General features: G+C 39.3%; 1 protein-coding gene and 1 pseudogene across 1 annotated transcript; both read left to right on the top strand.

Moving 5' to 3' along the window:
- The first annotated feature begins 5,006 nt into the window (after positions 1-5,006).
- LOC110151971 (olfactory receptor 6C2-like) lies at positions 5,007-5,960 on the top strand. Its single transcript, XM_020915449.2, has one exon. The coding sequence runs from the start codon at positions 5,007-5,009 to the stop codon at positions 5,958-5,960; it is 954 nt and encodes a 317-aa protein (XP_020771108.2).
- Positions 5,961-14,835: 8,875 nt separating this feature from the next.
- Positions 14,836-15,825, top strand: LOC110151970 (olfactory receptor 6C2-like; annotated as a pseudogene).
- The last annotated feature ends 6,103 nt before the right edge of the window (positions 15,826-21,928 follow it).

Here is a 21,928-nt window from a genome sequence, read left to right as displayed (position 1 = left end):
ATAAAGAACATTACAGTATACTAACGCATATATATGGACTTTAGAAAGATGGTAACGATAACCCTATATGCAAAACAGAAAAAGAGACTCAGATGTATGGAACAGACTTGTGGACTCTGGGAGAAGGAGAGGGTGGGATGTTTCAGGAGAACAGCATTGAAACATGTATATTATCTAGGGTGAAACGGATAACCAGCTCAGGTTGGGTACATGAGACAAGTGCTCGGGCCTGGTGCACTGGGAAGACCCAGAGGGATCGGGTGGAGAGGGAGGTGGGAGGGGGGACTGGGATGGGGAATACATGTAAATCCATGGCTAATTCATATCAATGTATAACAAAAACTACTGTAATGATGTAAAGTAATTAGCCTCCAACTAATAAAAATTAAAAAAAAAAAAAAAAGAACCCGCTTACCAATGCAGGATATGCTAGAGACACGGGTTCAGTCCTTCGATGGGGAAGATCCCCTAGAGAAGGACATGACAACCCACTCCAGTATTCTTCATGGAGAAACCCATGGACTGTGGAGCCTGGTGGGCTACAGTCCATAGGAAGGTAATAGTACTATCAATTTAAAATGTTTATTCTGGGCTTCCCTAATAGCTCAGTTGGTAAAGAAACCGCCTGCAATGCAGGAGACCCCCGTTCAATTCCTGGGTCGGGAAGTCCACTGAAGAAGGGAGAGGCTACCCACTCCATATTCCTGGACTTCCCTGTGGCTCAGCTGGTAAAGAAACCACGTGCAAGGTGGGAGACCTGGGTTTGACCCCTGAGTTGGGAAGATCCCCTGGAGAAGGAAAAGGCTACCCACTCTAATATCCTAGCCTAGAGAATTCCGTGGACTATATATACAGTCCATGGGGTCACAAGGAGTCAGACATGACTGAGTGACTTTCGCTTCACTTCGCTTCACCTTTAAATAGGACCAGTGGATGAACTATATGATCAGTAGAATGAAATAAGCAAATATTAATTCTCCTAACTGCTGAAGTAAGACATCTTAAAAACTAATAATCTAGGAAGGACTGCCTTGAGTAGATTATATGAGTGTGTCCAGTAACAAAAAGCATCAAGGGATCCTCAGCATTTAGACTGTGTAAAAGAAACATTATGAGAATCAGATTGTCAAATTACCATCTGACTTTTTTCCTGCAACTGATGACTGTTATGGTTGCATTTCTTATCTCTGTGGACACTGTCCCACAAGAGCTGGGTAATTTTTTTCTTTTTGCTAAAGTTAACTTTACTGTAGATTCATGAGTACTTTAAGTAGGGTCACCAAGGACATTTCTGCTTGTTCTCTTAACGGCTCCCTGGGCACTTACGCAAATAAAACCAGTAAAGCACATGCTATTTCTATTCATGAATACTTATACAGTAACTCATTTCTTTGCACAGAGACCTCAGACCATCTTCACTTCCACAGCCAGGGAGAGTTGCTAGCAATTATTTGCCATTGTTTGTCCATTCTTTCAGTCACAGGCTTCAGAGAAATTTTAATAGTATTTTAATGAGATAAGAACTCTCATCAAATTCCATTTTCCACGTGGTGATGGTAAAAGCAAAGGTCCTGGTCTCTAGGTCACTGCATATCACCTTGCACTTGCAAACACTATTTCCTGGAATAAAATGTGGGGCTCCAGGGGATGTCAAAGTTAACTCAAAATTGTAGCCACTAGCATCTAGTGTTTCTCGGACTCAAAAAGAAGTTTTGCATTAAATTTCCTGAAAAGTTATGGGGAACTACCAGAAAGTAAGTACAAAATGTTTGTTATTTATGTGCCTAAAAGTTTGAAAAATGGAATCAAGGAAGTTTTGTAAATGCAGTCCCTGGGCAAAGGCAGTAAGATCTTTCTGAATAACCTGAGTCCAAGAAGAATCTTCAGGTTCAGAGAGGATTTGAAAAGCAGTCTGAGCTGCCACTTTCTTCTGTATAACATGGTAATGAACCTGAATGCAACTCTTGAGCATTTTTCCGAGAAGTGATTAGAATTAAGGTAAGAAGGGTAAGACCGAATGGAGACACATTAGTAGTGCTGACTCTGGCGTGTTTCTGGGAAATCTAGCTCCTTTCTCTCGTACACTATTCTCTGAGTTCAGAGGAACGCTGCTGCTGCTGCTGCGTCAGTCCTGCCCCACTCTTTGCAGCACCATGCACCGTCGCTCACCAGACTCTTCTGTCCATGGGGTTCTCCAGGCAAGAATACTGGAGTGGGTTGCCATGCCCTCCTCCAGGGGATTCGAACCCTGTGTCTCATGTCTCCTGCATTGGCAGGCAGGTTCTTTACCACTAATGCCACCTGGGAAGCCCTGTAGAAGATAAATATGTGTGTATCTTATTGTGAAGGGCAAAAGTAATGTTATCTTTAAAGAGAAAAATGAAAAATATCAATTTTCCATAATTCCTCATAACAGGATGTGAAACAGTCATAGCCTAAAGGTCCAATATTAAATGTAATTTCTTTATGTTAATGATTTTCCTCTTCAAGTAATGATTCAAACAATGATGTGAAGTTATCTAAAAATCTCCCTCCACCATTTCCTCTGAACTGTGAACACTAAATTTTACATTTTCACAATATGTAATATGGTATTAACTGGGAGTCAGTATGTTGACCAGCATGTAGGCCCTGGGTTATGCAGGCAGAAGGAGCTGAGGAGATGAACATTAGCAGTATGAGTGGGAAGACATGTGACTCTCAGAAAAGCATCATGTCTTAGCCTAAGAGAGCCATCTGATGGGCTCACATTATTCGAAGATTTCCAACACTCTGGCAAACCATTTACCCCATGAGAGTAGGTAAGCTGACTTTTCCTGTGAAGGTGTCTAAAAATCCCATCACACTGTGGCAATCCTCTTCAACTGAAAAGACATAATGCCTTCTCTAAACTCAGAGGGAAACATCACTTAAGGTATTTTCTGAGTAATATCTTAAAACATCACATGAGAAAACATTCATGTTACAAAAAAATTGGTGTATTATGGGGAGATTTCTTCTATTCATTTACTAAAGTAAACCAGGTGCCCTGGAAATACCGTTTGAACCAAGACATTTGAAAAACTGATATTTTAATTAATGTGTTATTATTAGAATGGACACTAAAAATCCTAGAATTACAATTTCCTAGAAACAATTAAGCTTTGGATCTGATGTGAACTGGCCCCAATTCTAGCTCTGACATTTCTTAAAAGTTCACTGTCACTCTCCTCACTGGGCATGGTGGGTGAACAGACGGGAAAGGTGAGAAATGAAAAGTGCACAAGGGCGTCCTGGTAGGTAGTGAAACAGTGGCTTCTTTAACGTGAAACAACACAGGGAGGCCATCACGTAGGGAAACTCAGAAGGATGGACTGTGATTCTTTATCCGCTTCTAAGAACACTCACACTTCATAGCCAGGTTTTATTTATTCTCCGTGTCATGTTTAGTCTTTGTTAATATTAATGCCTGATGATACCTGTTCTTTGGGGGAATAGCCGCAGAACCTGAGTTTATCCTTGGGCCAGACTTCTAAGAACAAAGAGGTGTCCTGAAGCCATGAGAGTAGTAGAAATGATAAGTAACATTCCCAAGGATGAGGTGTGTCCTCGGAGAGAGAAATCATGGCAAAGAAGGCAGTTCTTTCCCTAAGACGTATTCTAACTCTTCTGCATCTTGGAGGATATAGCCTCAAAAAGATTTGGGGAGCTAAAATATCTGTGCATAAACTATAGAACCCCAATAAGGATCATGGAAGCCTAAGTTCAGGATTCTATTTCCCCGGAAAACCATCAGAACATTCCATTGGTCAGTGATCTGTGAAGGCTTAGGATGGGTGGAACATTAGACAACAGATGGAATTCCTGTTGAAACAGGAATTCGGGGGTGGGGGGGTGGGAAGGCATGCTGTTAAAACTGGTACACAAGAGAGACACAAACTAATCTCTCAGCACATTATCTATTATGAAAGGGGCTCAAAGAAGAAATTCTGGACGGGGATGGGACTTAGGAAATTTCACGGTAACTCTCTTATACTGTTCCTCAGTTCAGTCAATTCAGTAGCTTAGCTGTGTCTGATTCTTTTCAATCCCATGGACTGCAGCCCACCAGGCTCACCTGTCCATCACCAACTCCCGGAGATTGCTCAAACACATGTCCATCAAGTCACTGATGCCATCCAACTATCTCATCCTCTGTTGTCCCCCTCCTGCCTTCATTCTTTCCCAGCATCAGGGTCTTTTCCAATGAGTCAGTTCTTTGCATCAGGTGGCCAAAGTATTGGAGCTTCAGCCTCAGCATCAAGACTGTCCCTAGGTCTTGTAAAAACAAGATCAAGAAATTATTTGAAGAGGATAATTTTTGCAAAGTATGAAAAATAGTACAACTAAGGCACTGGTGGCTTTTTTATTACCAAAAGGTAAAAGAATGACTTGTTGACATGTTGTACTAACAATTAGGAAAATAAAATTTTTATACATCTGTTTCTATTACTCAACATTTATGAGTCTCCTATTCTATACTGAGGATTAGGGATACCACTGTGGCTGCCAAAATTTCAGAGGACTATGACATAGGCATTGAAATTGATCCTGTAACTAGAATGGAAATAAAATTTCAGATGAATGCTTTTCATGAACATTCTGAAGATGAATTTAATGTAGAGTCCAGGGAAATGAAGTATGATTCAATCACTTTTCTATGTCATGATTACTGATGATCAAGTAAAAGCTTTATTTTTTTTAGTTCTTTTAGATTTATTTTTTTCATTCATGTTTATTAGGTGAAAGCTAATTACTTTACAATATTGTTGTGGTTTTTGCCATACATTGACGTGAATCAGTCATGGATTCACAAGTGTTCCCCATCCCAATCCCCCCACCCGCCTCCCTCCCCATCCCATCCCTCTGGGTCTAAAATGTGCATCTGCTGCCTGTTTCACTACTTTATTCTACCTAATTTGTTGAAATTTATTTTTATATTCTATTCCTCAGGTTAAACACTTATAGTCTATTAATACAGCCTTTTTATGTATCTGGAGATATTGATGAAAAATTATTCTTCAATAACAACATTCATCCTACTAGGATTAACAGATGACCCAAGACTACAGGTTTTTCTTTCAGTGTTTCTGTTTCTCACCTACATGTCTACTGTTGCTGGAAATCTAGTCATTATCCTCCTCACTCTGGTGAGCTCTCACCTTAGAACACCCATGTACTTTTTCCTGCGGAACTTCTCCATCTTAGAAATAATCTTCACCACTGTCTGCGTTCCTCGATTTCTATACAGCATGACAACAGGAGACAAAACAGTGACCTATTATGCTTGTGCCATCCAGTTATTTTTTGTCATCCTCACCGGGGCAACAGAATTTTTTCTCCTAACTGCCATGTCCTATGACCGCTACGTGGCCATCTGCAAGCCTCTGCTCTACACCACCATCATGAGTGAAAAGGTCTGCACCATTCTGGTCCTTTGCTCTTGGCTAATTGGGTTAATTGTCATACTCCCACTACTTAGCCTGGGAGTTCAGCTAGATTTCTGTAACTCCAATCTCATTGACCATTTTGGCTGTGATGTATCTCCTCTTCTAAAGATAGTGTGCTCAGACACTCAATTTATAGAGCAACTTGTTTTAATCATGGCAGTGCTGACCCTCATACTCACACTAGTCTGTGTAAGTGTGTCTTACACGTACATCATCAAGACTATTTTAAGACTCCCTTCGGCTCAACAAAGGAAAAAGGCTTTCTCTACTTGTTCTTCCCATATGATTGTAGTTTCCATCACTTATGGGAGTTGCATCTTTATCTATATCAAACCAGCAAAGGAAGGTGGGGCCATCAATAAGGTGGTGTCCCTGCTCAACACTTCCATTATTCCTTTGATGAACCCTTTCATTTATACTCTACGGAATAAGCAAGTCAAACAAGCCTTCAGGGACTCTATTAAAAAAATGGCATTTCTTTCCAAAAATTAGGTGACTAAAATATTTTATAAATTAAAAATATATATGCATAAGTATTTCATCTTTTATTATGTGTTCTAATTCAGATCTACAGAGCAGAACTAAAGGTACAGTCTGATTAATCACTGAAATTTCTCCTCTATTTCTCTGAGAACCGTAGGCTGAAAAAAGTGTCATGGCCTTAATTCAAATAGGCCTTCATTCCTTATGGCTTACTTTCATAAGTAGGAATGAATATAGATTTCCAGAATCTATACAACCCCTCACCATCCTGATAGCTGAAGGAAGAAAGACAGTAACAAAAATATGAGATGGATTTTTTTCTATTCATTCCTCTAGTTTTACAGCTTTTAGGGGTAAAATTATTTATCTTAGGATTCCTTCCTGATCTAGCATCCACTATCAAAAAGAATAAGTTGGCCTTCCCTGGTGGCTCAAGTGGTGAAGAATCTGCCTGCCAACACAGAAGAGACAGGTTAGATCCCTGGTCTGGGACGAACCCACATGCCGCAGAGCAACTCAGCCTGTGAGCCGCAGCTACCGAGCCTGTGCTCGAGCCCAGGAGCCACCGCTGCTGAGCCCAGGGACCGCAGCCGCCGAAGCCTGTGCCCTCGGGCCCGTGCTCCGCAACAGAGGAAGTCAAGGCACAGAGAAGCCTGGCACCACGAGGAAGGGCCCCACTTGTTAGCGAAAAGCCTGCACAGCAGCAAAGACCCAGCCCAGCAGAAAAACAGATCAATAAAAGGATAGGCAGGTGTCACCTTACTAATCTTGTTTCTTATAATGCACCCCACCTTGCTACAGACTAAAACGGAACTATTTCATTTTACTTGCTGCTAAACTGTTTTGATGTTTTAATTTTTTTACTTTTGACATTACAGCCCTTTGTTTTGTTTTTTCCAGTTTCATTTAGATATAATTGGCAAATAGCATTGCATTAGCTTAAGTTATACACCATTATGATTTCATATATGTTTATATTGAGAAATGGTTACTGCAAGAAGTTATATAACATCTACCACCTCACATAATTACAGTTTCTATACTTGTGATGAGAACACTTTAATATCTTGTTTCTTGGCAACTTTTACATAAACTACACAGTATTTTTAACTTGAGTCACCATACTGTAGATTATGTCCTCAGGACGTACTTATCTTATGACCAGAATTTTGTACCCTTGACACCTTTTACACATTTCCCTCAGCCTTGGTCTACCACTAATCTGTTCTCTGTTCCTATGCATTTGATCTTTTTAGATTTCACCCACAGGTGATATCATCCAGTATTTGTCTTCCTTCCTCTGTTTCACTTATTTTACTTAGCATAATGCCCTCAAGGTCCATCCATGTTGTCAAAATGGCAGAATTTCCTTCTTTTTATGACTGAATAATATTCCTTTCTATATATACCACCTCTTCTTTATCCATTCATAGACCATCTATGGATACTTAGGTTGTTTATATGTTTTGGGCTATTTTAAATAATGCCACAATAAACTTGGGAGTGCAAATATCTCAATGAAATATGTAATTCCATTTCCTTCAATTACCTAACCAGAAGAGGGACTCCTGGATCATAATATGCTTCTGTTATATATTATAAATCTATTTTTAATATTTAATATATATATTATAGTGCTAAACAGAGTGCCAAGATTCTCTTTTTCCACATACTTACCAACACTTATCTTTTTATTATTATTGTTATTGTTATTATAGCCATTCTAACAGGTGTAAGGTGATAGTTCACTGAAGTTTTGATTTGCATTTCCCTTATAATTAGTGATATTAAGCACCTTTTCATGTACCTGCTGGCTATTTTATATCTTCTTAGGAAAAATGCATATTCAAGTTCTCTGCCCATTTTTTGCTTAAGTTGTTGAGATATCTTTGCTATTCAGTTGTACAAGATCCTTGTATATTTAGGATAATAGCCCCTTTTCAGATATATGGCTTGCAAACATTTTCTCCCATTCTACAGGTTGTGTTTTCACTTTGTTTATTCTTTCCTTTTCAGTACAGAAGCTTTCTAGTTTGATTTAGTGCCTCACTTAATTTTGCTTTCGTTGCTTGAGCTTTTGGTGTCATATTCAAAAAAATCATTCCCAATATCAAGGAGCTTTCCCCCTATAGTTTATTCTAAGAGTTTTACACCTTCAGGTCTTAATATATAAGTCTTAAGTTAATTTTGATTTGATTTTTGTTTATGGTGTAAGATAAGGGTCTCGTTTCATTCTTTTGCATGTGGATATATAGTTTATCCCATCATTTATTGGAGAGTCTATTCTTTCCCCATCGTGGGTGACCACCTATTTTAGTCCTACAGACAGTATGGTCATCTAAACAACACCAAAGATATCTTCAGATCAAACATTTCCACTCTTCTGGCCACTATGATAATGACACTTATTTTATCTGTTAGGTTTAAGTGATGCCACCTGATGCCTACACTACAGGTTTCCATCATTCCATCGAATTCAGGGAGCTCTTTTTGATAGCAATATTTCCCATTGTCATCCCTTGCCTTCAAAGACTATTCACTACAGAGCACTTCAGGAAGCCAAATCTCTTCACCAACAATGTATTTCGCAGAGACTGATGAATGGAATGTACTCTAGAACTTCCAGGGCTATTCTTAGACAGTAGGCAAGCAAGTCTTACATAATAAATCTACTTTAGTATTCCAATCTCCCTAAGCCTTTGGATGCATCCTCAACAACATAAAGAAGAAGTTCTGGAATTTCTATTTCATCCAGTGTAAGGAGTCAAGGGGTACTGGGGAAATGAACACATTTTCAATAGGTTTCCCATATTTTTCTACATTTGCTTCTTTTTGTCCCCCTTCTCTACAAGGATGGTGCTTAAAAAAAATTAATGCACATTTAATTTGCACATTTGGGCCAAATAGAGTCCGGTCCAAACATTTGAGAGGCCAGAACTTGAAAGGATAAAACTGTTTCTAAATGATTTAAATATTACCAGAATAAACTCAAAGGATCTTCATTAAGATACAGATACATCCAGCCTTCCAGAAGGTAAAATCTATAATGTCTGACTTAATCAAATTCCCAGACATGCAAAGAAATACAGCATATAATGAGAACAATGAATAAAAATAGACCCCCAAAATTGCACAGATAATATAATTAAAATAGAATATAGCTTAAATAGCAATATAACCTTACCCATAGGTTGATGACTAGAGAAAAATATTTTAAGTAAAAATATTAAAATTGTTTAAAATATTCAAATCAAACTTACAGAGATGAAAACTGTACCATCTGAGAACACCAGCCTAGGCTGGATGCATGAGACAAGTGCTCGGGCCTGGTGCACTGGGAAGACCCAGAGGAATCGGGTGGAGAGGGAGGTGGGAGGGGGGATCGGGATGGGGAATACATGTAAATCCACGGCTGATTCATGTCAATGTGTGACAAAAACCACTACAATATTGTAAAATAATTAGCCTCCAACTAGTAAAATTAAATGGAAAAAAAAGAAAACTGTACCATCTGAGAAAAATAAGCATTGAGTAGTTTTAATATCAATTAAATATTACAGAAGAAAATTTTTGCTAAGTGGAAGAAGCAGCAATAAAATTCTCTGCATAAAACATGCAAAGAAATAGATCCTTAAACAAAACTAACAGAGCATCAGGAAACTGTAAGATAAATTCAAGAGACCTGATACGTTGCAGTTAGTCTCCTTTTAAAAATAGAAAGGACTGGAAAAGTTTTTGAAGAACTGAGCAGGTGACATCAGCAACATAGTGAAGTGAAAAATAACTTTGTCTCTCCCCTTCAATCTACAACCAGTCTGCATCCACAATGCAACCCAAGAATATTCTATCCAGCAAAGTTATCATTCAGATATGAAGGAAAAATAAAGATTTTCCCAGACAAGTAAAAGCTGGGGAGGTTCATCAACACTACACCTGCCTTATAAGAAATGATCAAAAGAGCTCTTCTACCAGAAACAAAAAGGCAAAAGCACACTAAACTTTTAGTAAGGTGATAAATAGAAAGACAGAATCAGAAAATTGAAACTCTTCATCAAAATAGATTTTTAACCACTTTGCTATAGCATAAGGGAAATTAGAAAAAATAGCTATAGCTACTTCAATTTGGTAACAAACTCACCATATAAAAAGGGATAATTTAAGACATCAAAACACAAAAAGGGAAGAAGAAAGGATGGAATCCATATAGGTAAATAATGATAAGATTCTATCAACAGAGAAATGAGCTATTTTATCTCTGAGACACTTTATACAAACCCCACAGTAACAATAAAACATAAATCTAGAGCGGAGATGCAAAACATAAAAAAAGAGGAAAACATCATAGAAAAACCTCCAAGCCAAAATGGCAGACAGAAACACAAGGGAAAAGAAATAAATGCCGACATAGAGCAACCAGAAAATAAAAGACAAATGACTGCACTAAGTGCTCATCCATCAATGATCACCGTAAATGTAAATAGATTGAATTCAACAGAGTGACTGGTGGGATTAAAAAACAAGACTCAACTACATGCTGCCTCCAAGAGACACAGCTCAGCTTTAAAAACAAACACAAGGCTCAGAGTGAAGGGATGGAGAATGAATAGTCCAGGCAAATGACAGCAGAAAGAAAGCTGTCAGCCAAACTCATATCAGACAAAAAGAGACTGTAAGCCAAAACAGTAACAAGAGACAGAAATGGGCAGTGTCTAACGGTCACTGGGACAATCCATCACGAAGACCATCTCTGCCATAGGCCCTCAGGATGTTTTTCAAAAATGTGCTATAAATACAGAGAGAGAGATTTTCTTTCTCCCCAGCTCATTCCTCTGCCAAGGAACGTTTTCAATCACTCTCTCCCAATAATGGGAGAAGTGCGAACTGTCAAGTCTATTCGGTGCGAGAAAACTCCACAGGGCAGTGGTGAGTGGCCCAAGGAGAGGAAGCGCCCTCCTCTCTGCATCATCTGACATGAGCATCAAGAATGAAAACACCCATAAGTGGCAGCAGAGACAGTCGAACAGAAAGCTTTGTTCAAGGTCACTGGACAGCAATGCATTGTTCATTGTTCAGTTATGTCCAACTCTTTGCAACCCTGTGGACTGCAGCACACCAGGCTTTCCTGTCCTTCACCATCTCCCGGAATTTGCTCAAACTCATACCATTTGGGTCAGTGATACCACCCAACCATCTCATCCTCTGTTGCCCCATTCTCCTCCTGCCCTCAATATTTCCCAGTATCTGGACAGTAATAAGCCAAAGCAAAACAAAAAAACATATCCTGGAAAGAGGCAATTTTTGGTCAAATAGTTGGAATGAGAAATTCTCCATTGCTTCAAATACCAAAGATCGTTTCATTGCCTACTGGAAAAATCATGAGTAGAAGAAGAAAAAAATGAAAATACAGGTCAATGAGCCCTAGAATATCCAGTTTGACATTTAAATCCTAGTGAATCTTCAATATCAGAACAAGCAACTAGGGTAGCATGGAGGAAGAAGCAGGATCTTTGTACTCAGACAAACTTTTGTTCTAAACTTTCACCACCACTATAGGGCATTATGATTATTCATTTCTCTTTTCCTTAATTTCCTCATCTGTAAAAAGAGGGTAAGAGTGTTTTTTTCACTTTACTTTATCTGAGATCTATGTCAAAGAGTAATATATATATAAAGTGTCAAATCAATTTTCAAATTCTAGGAATAATCTTAAGATTCAGCAAAGAACTCAAAACAGAACTCAGATGACACCAGACCACCCTCAGTGTCTCTGAGGACACTATCTCCACTGTCACGTGTGTTTTTGCACTGTCGACAAAGCTTCCACCAATTCATTAGTACTTTGGAAACTAGGTCACCAAGGGCTATTTTGTGGTTCACTCAAACGTCCCCTGTGCGCTGGTAGCATACTAAATAAAAGAAATGTTCCTATTACAGAATTTGTGGAGAAGACTGCCTCCCCACCCAGGAAGATCTTACGTGCCTGAACCAGACTCAAGAGAAGTCTTCCTTTTCTCTGCGCCATCTCTTTTCCCTTTGAACTAACAGAAGAACTGGGAAGTTTAGGATCAGATGTCATTTTAGAGTTGGCAAGGAAAAAGGAGACTGAGGCAGGGACCTTTGCATCAGAAGCGGTGAAAATTTGGGAGAGTTCTGCTGATTGTCAGACTTGCCTGTGAGAGGGTGCGTGTGTGTGTGTGTGTGTGTGTGTGTGTGTGTGTGCACCCATCCATGCAGGTCTGGATGGAGAGTGAGACTGGAAGTTGAGGCAGGTGAAATGTGAGATTAGGAAGAGAAGTGAACAAAAGCTCCTCACAGACTCAGTTCTCCTCAGACTGTGGTTTCCTCAAAGGCTGCTGCTGGTAAAAATTGTCAGCAAATTGTCAGTGTTTAATTTGTCATAAAAATGTTTTTTTTTCCATGTTCCTTAACTGTAAGCAAAGGGTGAGTTCAGTTAATTTTTAAATGTGGGTTTTTATTCATTATAATTATGCAAAAGGTAATCAACACTCATTTCTAGTATGTTGTGATGATGGCAGGAAAATTCTAACTTCATGTTCCTTCAAAATAACAACATACTATCTCTCCAGTAAACCATTTTCCCCATGAGCTAAGGGAGGGATTTCTGTTTCAAAAGCATGTCTGTGAACCCTGAGCAGTGTGCCTCGATAACTCACCTTAGGTAAGTGATAATGCTGACAATTTTAGTAGAAAGAAAAAAACCTAAAGAAACTGAATGAGCATAGAAAAATATGAATAGTTACATAGTATAACAGTGCTAAGGAACAAACTTGGAGCAGTTATCATCCCAAATCTAAAGAGCATTTTCACTTTTATCCGTGTTCCCACGTCACTGAGCATGCACTGCAGTGAAATGTTATCTCCCACTGGTAGACTGAAAACTCCTAGAGGGAAGAGATCCAGTTAATGGTTGGATCGCCAGTATCTGGTATTATGCTCTTTAAGTAACAGATGCTTGTTAAGTATTTCTTTGTATGAGTAAGTGTAGATTATCTGAATAAACTGTGGACTTTATTTAATAATAATGTATCAGTACTAGTTCATTGGGCTTCCCTGATAGCTCAGTTGATAAAGAATCCGCCTGCAAAGTAGGAGACCCGGGTTTGATCCCTGGGTTGGGAAGATACCCTGGAGAAGGGAATGGTTACCCATTTTAGCATTCTTGGCTGAAGAATTCATGGACAGAGGAGCCTGGTGGGTTGCAATTCATGGCGTTGCAAAGAGCTGGACATGACTGAGTGACTATCACTTTTATTATAGTAACTTTATTCATTATAGTTCCAAACTGCAAATAACCCAAAATTCCGCCATGACTGAGTGGATTGAAAGGGAACATATATGCCAAAGATATAGATGATTCTTAAAAACATCCTGAGTAAAAACAAGATTTAAAAGATGTTTCCATTTATACAAAATTATTGAAAACTAATTTATACTGACAAAAAGCAAATTAATGATTATTTTGGGGGCCCAGAGTAAAGGAATGGATTGAACTGCAAAGGGAAATGAGGGAGATTTTTGATGATGTAAATGCAATGTATCTTGTATTGCATCTTGAGGTATCTTGGTTGTGGTGGTGGTTTCACAGATATATACATTTTTTCCAAATTCACTGAACTGCAAATCTCTTAATGCTTGCAGTTTATTATACATAAAGAAAGAAACAAAGATAACACTAAGTCATGTCCAACTCTTGCAACCCTATGGACCGTAGCCTGCCAGGCTCCTCTGTCCATGGGATTCTCCAAGCAAGAATACTGGAGTGGGTTGCCATTTCCTTCTCCAAGTATACCTTAATAAAACTGAAAAAAAATTGAGTTAAAAATCCCAAATCCTAAATGCCAGCAAATCTTATGGAGCATTCTCATATAGTTAAGACTACTTACCCACCAACTCAGATGTATGTTCTTTGAGTTGTTCCTTCAAAAGAATGATGGAATAAGAACTAGCACTTTTAAATGAATGTGTTGCTGTTAAAATTTGGCATAACAAATAAGATGATCAACATAAATACTAATTAAATATTTGCCCAAGCCCATAGATATTGAACACCAAGAATGAACCATAAAGTAAACTAACAGACTCTGAGTGATTGTGACGTGTCAAGTTCATCAGTTATAACAAATATACAGCTCTGGTGGGGGTTGTTGATAATGGAGTGGGAGAAGCTATGAATATGTGGAGACAAGAAGTATATGGGACATCTCTGTACCTTCCACTCAATTTTGCTGTGAACACAAAATTGCCCTAAAGACATGTTTTGATTTTAAAAACATACCAAAAATGTACAAATAGATTTTTCTTGGTTTTGAAAATGGAGCATTTTGGTATAAGGTGAAAAAGCAAAGAAAGAAGAGGATGGGCAAAAAAACTTCAAAAATGACATCACTTCCTCCAGCATGAGGGCAAATAAAATCTAGGCCACAAGGTAATATTGTTAAGAAGTTGCATGTCAGATTTATGGCTTTTTAACTTGATATCTTTTTAAATATACTTTCTTTTTCTTATGTTTCTTTGTTTGTTTATTAATTTATCTGGCTGCCCTGGTCTTAGTTGCAGCATCTGGGTTCTTCATTGTGGCACGTGGGATGCTGGCATCCCTAACCAGGGATCAGACCCAGGACCCCTGCATGTACAGTCTTAACCACTGGACCACCAGGGAAGTCCTAAATATGCTTTCTATTTGCAGAATTAGAGGTGTAAGATTCATGATAGGTATTTCTTAAAATGTCTCAGTAGGATGTCAAAGTCACTGGTAACAAACTGATTATTAAGTAAAAGAAAAAAGTGCATGTGAACTGGCTTGCTGGGATATTTCTTTCAGATTTTAATACTAGGTTCTTATGGCATTTGTTTCTTCAGGTGGATTCACTCTTGACTTGGCAGGAGGCAGTGATGAGAAACCGTACAGCAATAACAACATTCATCCTCCTGGGACTGACAGATGACCCAAAGCTACAAGTTCTGCTTTTTGTATTTTTGTTTCTCACTTACATGTTGAGTGTGGCTGGGAACCTCATCATTATCACCCTTGCACTCTTGGATTCCCATCTTAAAACGCCCATGTATTATTTCCTCCGAAATTTCTCTTTCTTAGAAGTCTCATTCACCACGGTCTGTATTCCCAGATTCCTGTATTCTATGGCAACTGGAGATAATACTGTTACCTACAATGCTTGTGCACCCAATTATTTTTTATTGTCCTCTTTGCAGCAACTGAATTTTTTCTCCTTGCAGCCATGTCTTGCGACCGCTACACGGCCATCCGGAAACCTCTGCACCACACCACTCTCATGAACAAGAGGGTCTGCGCTGCCCTAGTTCTCTGCTCTTGGCTGGCTGGCCTGTTGATCATCCTCCCCCTCTTGGCATGGGCCTCCAGCTGGAACTCTGTGACTCGAATGTGATTGATCATGTTGGCTGTGACACCTCTCCTATGTTACAGATAACTTGCTCAGACACCGTGTTAACAGAGAGAATTGCTTTGAGCTTTGCTGGGCTGACGCTCATTTTTACCTCACTGTGTGTGGTCCTCTCCTACACATACATCGTCAAGACCGTTCTAAGATTCCCTTCTGCCCAACAAAGGAAAAAGGCTTTTTCCACCTGTTCTTCCCACATGATTGTGGTTTCCATCGTCTATGGCAGCTGCATCTTCATCTACATCAAGCCTTCAGCCAAGGAAGGAGCGGCCATCAACAAAGTGGTGTCTGTGCTCACAAGTCCCGTCGCCCCTTCGCTGAATCCGTTCACCTACACACTTCGGAACAAACAGGTGAAGAGGCCTTTAAAGACACAGAAAACGAGTTGTATTTCTCACAAAGAAGTAAGAGACTCTTAGTGTTTTTGAGACCAAGGTAAATTAAATTTAAATCTTGATAACCCAGAAGTAACAATTGTGAATTTGCCAAATAAATGGTTTCTTTATATTCTGTAGATTCATCAAGCTAATCCAACCCCAGGAAGATTTTTCTCTTATAATACAAAAGCCAAAATAAAGCTTTTCCTTCCTTTCTTCAAGCTTATTTCATTCAGTATGGTTTCTTCAATTAACGCATGTTCCAGACACCAGATTCCCCAAAATAACCCATGTCATAAAAAAGAAATTTAAATAAATAAAATTATATTTCTGATCATATGGCCATCTCATGACACAGAATATAAATGCCCATAGAGCATTTCTCACTCATTGGGAAGACTTCAGTATCTATGACTCATTGGGAAGATACTTCCAGTATTTAGTGTTCAATTGTACAAGAGTCGTTAGTCATTAAAGATTCTTTACCAAAGCTTTAAAAATGATCTTTAAAATGGTAAAGCGCTCTTTCTCATTTGAAAATGTTTATTTTTCAGGAATGAGTAGACGGTATTAATAGAGCAAGTTCAAAATCAGTGAAGATAATTATATTCTTTCTTTTAAATCAATTTATACACAAAAATATTTCTGCTGGCCTTTCTGAAAATTATTTGGCTGTACTGCATCCTGAAATATATGATTACCGAAGAGAAAGAAAAAGACTTCCAAATGCTTTAGACTTCTACTGACATTACCATCAATGGTGCTTAGACACAGGCCCAAGAAGAACAAGCCCTGAATTTAGGAATAAGATAAGTAAATCTTAGTTAATTAAGTTCTCCAGTATCCAAACTTTTATTATCTCTTGATTTAAGGAGAAAGTTGGAAATTAGGATGGTTGATCAAAACATCAAAAAGTTGCTGACATTCTAAGGAGTGTTTTGTTTCTCAGCCTAGTCTACTGAAGATAAAATCCAGGTATAGTATGAAAAAAATGATAGGTTTACAGAAGATGGAAGTGGTGAAACAGGTAACAGTTACACAAGGACCTTGAATCAAATGATTACAATTTTTTCTATTAAATGGTAACGACAGTCTTTGCAGTTCTGCCCTTGTGAAAATAAAATTTTGTGCTTTCACAATATTATCTAGGTTTATTAACCATCACCTCTTTGCTCAAACGTACTTTTTATTTCGATCATAGTTTCAATTGTTCTTTACACGACAACGGCTACAGCATGCATGCAAGCTTCTTCTGTACTCCAACAATATTCAGGGAAAACAGGACTCTATTCTCCAAGGCCTTTTTTCTTTTTCCATTGAAAATTTCTAAAACACCAAGAGTCCATACTGATACAAATAAATGATGGCATAAATTAACAAAGGAGGGAGAAATACTGTGCAGAAGGATCCCAAATAATTTATATAGATACTCCTCTTATAGAGGAGAAACTGACAAACACTACATCAGTCAGATGATCAAGATCAACACCATAAATCATGTTGATAGTGTGTATCCTTGACAGCATGAGAAAAAAAAATGCCACTTTACCTCTGTGGTCTTCTTCCCAATATTGTCAGACAACTTCCAATAGTGGGGCATCTCCTATCAATAAAATATCTAATCAGTAATCCTCAAAGCTGCCAAAGTTTTCAAATATAAGAAAGTCTGAGAAACTGTCACAGGCGAGAGGAGCCTAAGGAGATCTGACAACTAAATGTAACGTAGTGTCCTAGATGAGGTCGTGGAATAGAAAAAAAGATGCCAGATGCAAGCTAAGGAAATCTGAATAAACTGTGGACTTTATTTGATAATAATGTATCAGTAGTAGTTCACTGGGCTTCCCTGATATTTCAGTTGGTGAAGAATCCTCCTGCAAAGTAGGAGACCTGGGTTTGATCCCTGGGTTAGGAAGATCCCCTGAAGAAGGGAATGGTTACCCACTCCAGCATTCTTGCCTGAAGAATTCCAAGGACAGAGGAGCCTGGCAGGCTGCAGTTCATGGAGTCACAAAGAGCTGGACACGACTGAGTGACTATCACTTTTATCATGGTAACTTTATTTATTATAGTCCTAAACTGCTTCTCTTGTGGTTCAGCTGGTTAAAAATCTACCTGCAATGCAGGAGACCTGAGTTCAATCCCTGAGCTGGGAAGATCCCTTGGAGAAAAGATAGGCTACCCATTCCAGTATTCTTGGGCTTCCCTTGTAGCTCAGCTGATAAAGAATCTGCCTGCAATTCGGGAGACCTGGCTTCAATCCCTGGGTTGGGCAGATCACGTGAAAAAGAGAAAGGTTGCCCACTTCAGTATTTGGGCCCAGAGAATTCCATGGACAGTATGAGGAATCACAAAGAGTTGGACACGACTAAGAGACTTTCACTTTCACTTTTTCACTAGTTTATTAATGGTAACAAATGCATCATCCTAATGTAAGATTTTAAAAGGATAAATTGGGTATATGGTATACAGGAATCACCCTTACTATCTACTCTGTGGGAGCTCAGTCGTGTCTGACTCTTTGCAACCCTACAGACTGTAGCCCTCCAGGCTCCTCTCTCCATGGGATTCTCCAGGCAAGAATACTGGAGTTAGTTGCCACATCCTTCTCCAGGGGATCTTCCCAACCCAGGGATCGAACCCGTCTTTCTTACATCTTTCTCCAGGAAAGAATACTGGAGTTAGTTGCCACATCTTTCTCCAGGGGATCTTCCCAACCCAGGGATCGAACCCGTGTCTCTTACATCTCCTGCATTGGCAGGCAGGTTTTTTTTTACCACTAGTGCCACCTGGGAAGCCCACTACCTTCTCCATTTTTCTGTAAATCTGAAATGTTCTTTAAAAAAAAAAAAAGTTCTTAAAAAAATAAAATCTATTAAAAAATAAATATAAATCCTCAAGTTAAATAGCAAGTATTTCTCCATGCTGAGAAAAATCTATGGTTACTTAAGTGATGGATTTGAAAAAAGACATAAAGATGTATTTTGCCAGCCACTCAACGCAAGGATGCCTCCCTACTCCACTGTTCTGTCTCTCGTTCTTCTCCTTAGTCTCCTGATGACCTGTGTTTGATGCTCTCATTGCAACTTTCTTACCAATCTCTCTGGGATGACTTCTCTTAAACATCTACTTAAGTTTGTTCTTGGAGATGGCAACAAAAGGTCTTTATTAGTCCCTCCGAACCAGGATCCCCAAGGAATGTATTGTCTCTCAGCACAACTGATCCCAATGTGGCTGTTCTGAAGAGAGAAAAATGTGTTACTTTGGATGTTTAAAAACCTATAAAAGGTTAGTGATGGCGCAGTGATAAAGAACACACTTGCCAATGCAGGCTTTGATCCCTGGGACGGGAAGCTCCCCTGGAGCAGAAAGTGGCAACCCACTCCAGTGTTCTTGCCTGGGAAATCCCATAGACAGAGGACCTGGTGGGCTACAGTCCATGGGGTTGCAAGCGTCAGGCACGACTGAGCAATTGAGCATGCATGTCTGGATGTACAGTCTGTGTATATGACGGAAGCACAATATTACTTTCTATTCTGGCAGGACCAATAAGGGGATAGAACCCACCTTAGACTCAGAAAAGATTAGAAAAGTGAAGAAGTAAGCAGGGAGCGTTTCTTTAAGAAAACCGGATCAACAAATATATGAGTCTGTCTTTTAAAACTCTTTGGGTTAATCTTTCCACCTGGGCAAAATGTTTCAGGCAAATATAAAAATTAGAAATAATTAGTGATATTTGCTGGCATTAATACTAGATGAAAGCAAAGTATAAGTTTCTTATAGAGTTTCAGTCTGGATGCCTGGAATTACACTGCTTTTGACACAAATAGGTAATTAACATGGAGAATCAGCATTGTGCTTTTTGATCATTTCTCCAAACTGGTCTTTCTGCCTTCTTTCAAAATTCTTACTTCTTAAATCCACATTCCTATTTTTTCCAGAATAATCTTCCAGAAATGAATTTGAGCTTTTCACATTCCTCAAAAAAATTCTTCAGTACCTCCTTGAGGACAGATTTTAGTCAAATCTTCTTAAGATAGCACTCTAGGACCTCAGTCATCCAGTGTACAAATTCTTTCTCACTGTCCTCTCCTAATATTTCAGGCCTTCTGTCCAGTCACATGAGATCACGCAGCAGAGTTTCTGCAATGCAGTTTCCTCAGTCTAGAAGATCCATCCATTTTTTGAAAAATAATTGCTTCTAACATATAATTGTAAATCAACTATACTTCAATAAAAAGAATTTTAATAAATAAAAAATAATTGCTTTATTGATATATAATTCACACACCATAAAATTCATCCTTTTTTCTTTTTTATTGAATGAAAGATTATTTAAATTCTATAGTGCTTTACAATTTTCAAAAATTCCACACACATGTTTTCAGACAATCCCATAATAATCTTTCTTTTCCCTTTCCCTCCCCTTACTGGTAACCACCAGTTTATATCGCAGAAGTAGAAAACAAACTTATGGCTTACCAGGGCGAAAAAGGAGGAGGTCTAAACTGGGAGACTGAGACTGACATGCGCACCTTACCATATAAAACAGGTAACTAATATGGACCTGCTGTGTAACACAGGGATGGCCTATATGGGAAAGAATCGAAAAACGAGTGGATACACGTCTGTGTGTAACTGAATCACTTTGCTGTACTGAGAGCAGCAGAAACTAACACAGCACTGCAAACCAACGATGAAAGTGTTAGTCGCTCAGTCGCATCCGACTCTTTGCAACCCCAGGGGCTATAGCCCACCAAGCTCCTTCATCCATGGGACTTCCCAGGCAAGCGTACTAGAGTGGGTTGCATTTCTTTCTCCAGGAGATCTTCCCAACTCAGGGATTGAATACAGAAGTCTCCTGTGTCTCCTGCATTGACAGGATTCTTTACCATCTGAGCCACCAGGGAAGCCATAAATAAATCCGTCTGGCTTCCCTCAGGGAATTCTGAGCAGCTTCTCTCCTAAATTTATCTGAACTATCTCTAGGCCATGTGGAGAGAATCAAGTCTTTTGATTTTCATCTGATTCTTTTTGTTTTGCAGATGACCTGTTGTTGCATCTTCCTTTCTCCAAAGACACACCTCCCACTGATATATGATGAAAACTTCTAATTCAAAGAATTTCTTCAAGTTGAATACACTGTAGATTAATTAGTGACTTTTGAACTTGGGCTCCCAATGGAACCTTGAGTTTGTTTAGTCTGTTGTTCGCTCCACATCTGTGGTGGACTCAGCAGATATAACTAATCCTGTTCTTATAAATTTTAGGAGAAAACCTGTCTGCCTGTTTGAAAAGGCCAAAATCTCAATTTCTCAAACTGGAGAGAGTTGCAATCAGTTTCCACAGTCTTTCCATCTTCTCAGTTAACCAGAATTCAGTTTGTTCAGTCCAGTCGCTCAGTAGTGTCCAACATGCTACATGAACCGCAGCACACCAGGCCTCCCTGTCCATCACCAACTCCCGGAGTCTACCCAAACCCATGTCCATTGAGTCGGTGATGCCATCCAACCATCTCATCCTCTGTTGTCCTCTTCTCCTCCTGCCCTCAATCTTTCCCAGCATCAGGGTCTTTTCCAATGAGTCAGCTGTTTGCATCAGGTGGCCAAACTATATAAATAAAGGGAAAAATCAGGAGCCCTGGAGACAGAGTATAGATGGGAAACATTTGAATAGCTACAGTGTGATTAATCATAGTTTTTAAAGAGCAGTTGTCTGCCTACTACTGGTCCTAATTCAGGTACAATTCAGTTCAGTTCAGTCACTCAGTCGTGTCCGACTCTTTGCGACCCCATGAACCGCAGCACACCAGGTCTCCCTGTCCATCACCAACTCCCGGAGTCCACCCAAACCCATGTCCATCGAGTCAGTGATGCCATCCAGCCATCTCATCCTCTGTCGTCCCCTTATCTCCCTGCCCCCAATCCCTCCCAGCATCAGGGTCTTTTCCAATGAGTCAACTCTTCACATGAGGTGGCCAAAGTATTGGAACTTCAACTTCAGCATCAGTCCTTCCAATGAACACCCAGGGCTGATCTCCTTTAGGATGGATGGACTGATTGGATCTCCTTGCTGTCCAAGGGACTCTCAAGAGTCTTCTCCAACACCACAGTTCAAAAGCATCGATTCTTCAGCACTCAGCTTTCTTCACCGTCCAACTCTC

Source organism: Odocoileus virginianus, unplaced genomic scaffold (assembly GCF_023699985.2).
Source record: "Odocoileus virginianus isolate 20LAN1187 ecotype Illinois unplaced genomic scaffold, Ovbor_1.2 Unplaced_Scaffold_21, whole genome shotgun sequence".
Taxonomy (NCBI): Eukaryota; Metazoa; Chordata; class Mammalia; order Artiodactyla; family Cervidae; genus Odocoileus; species Odocoileus virginianus.
The sequence above is the reverse complement of the archived record's forward strand: the minus strand, read 5'-3'. Positions and strand labels throughout refer to the sequence as shown.

What these genes read in the sequence shown, in the direction of transcription:
- LOC110151971 (XM_020915449.2), top strand. Translation starts at nt 5,007, where the DNA reads ATGTATCTGGAGATATTGATGAAAAATTATTCTTCAATAACAACATTC.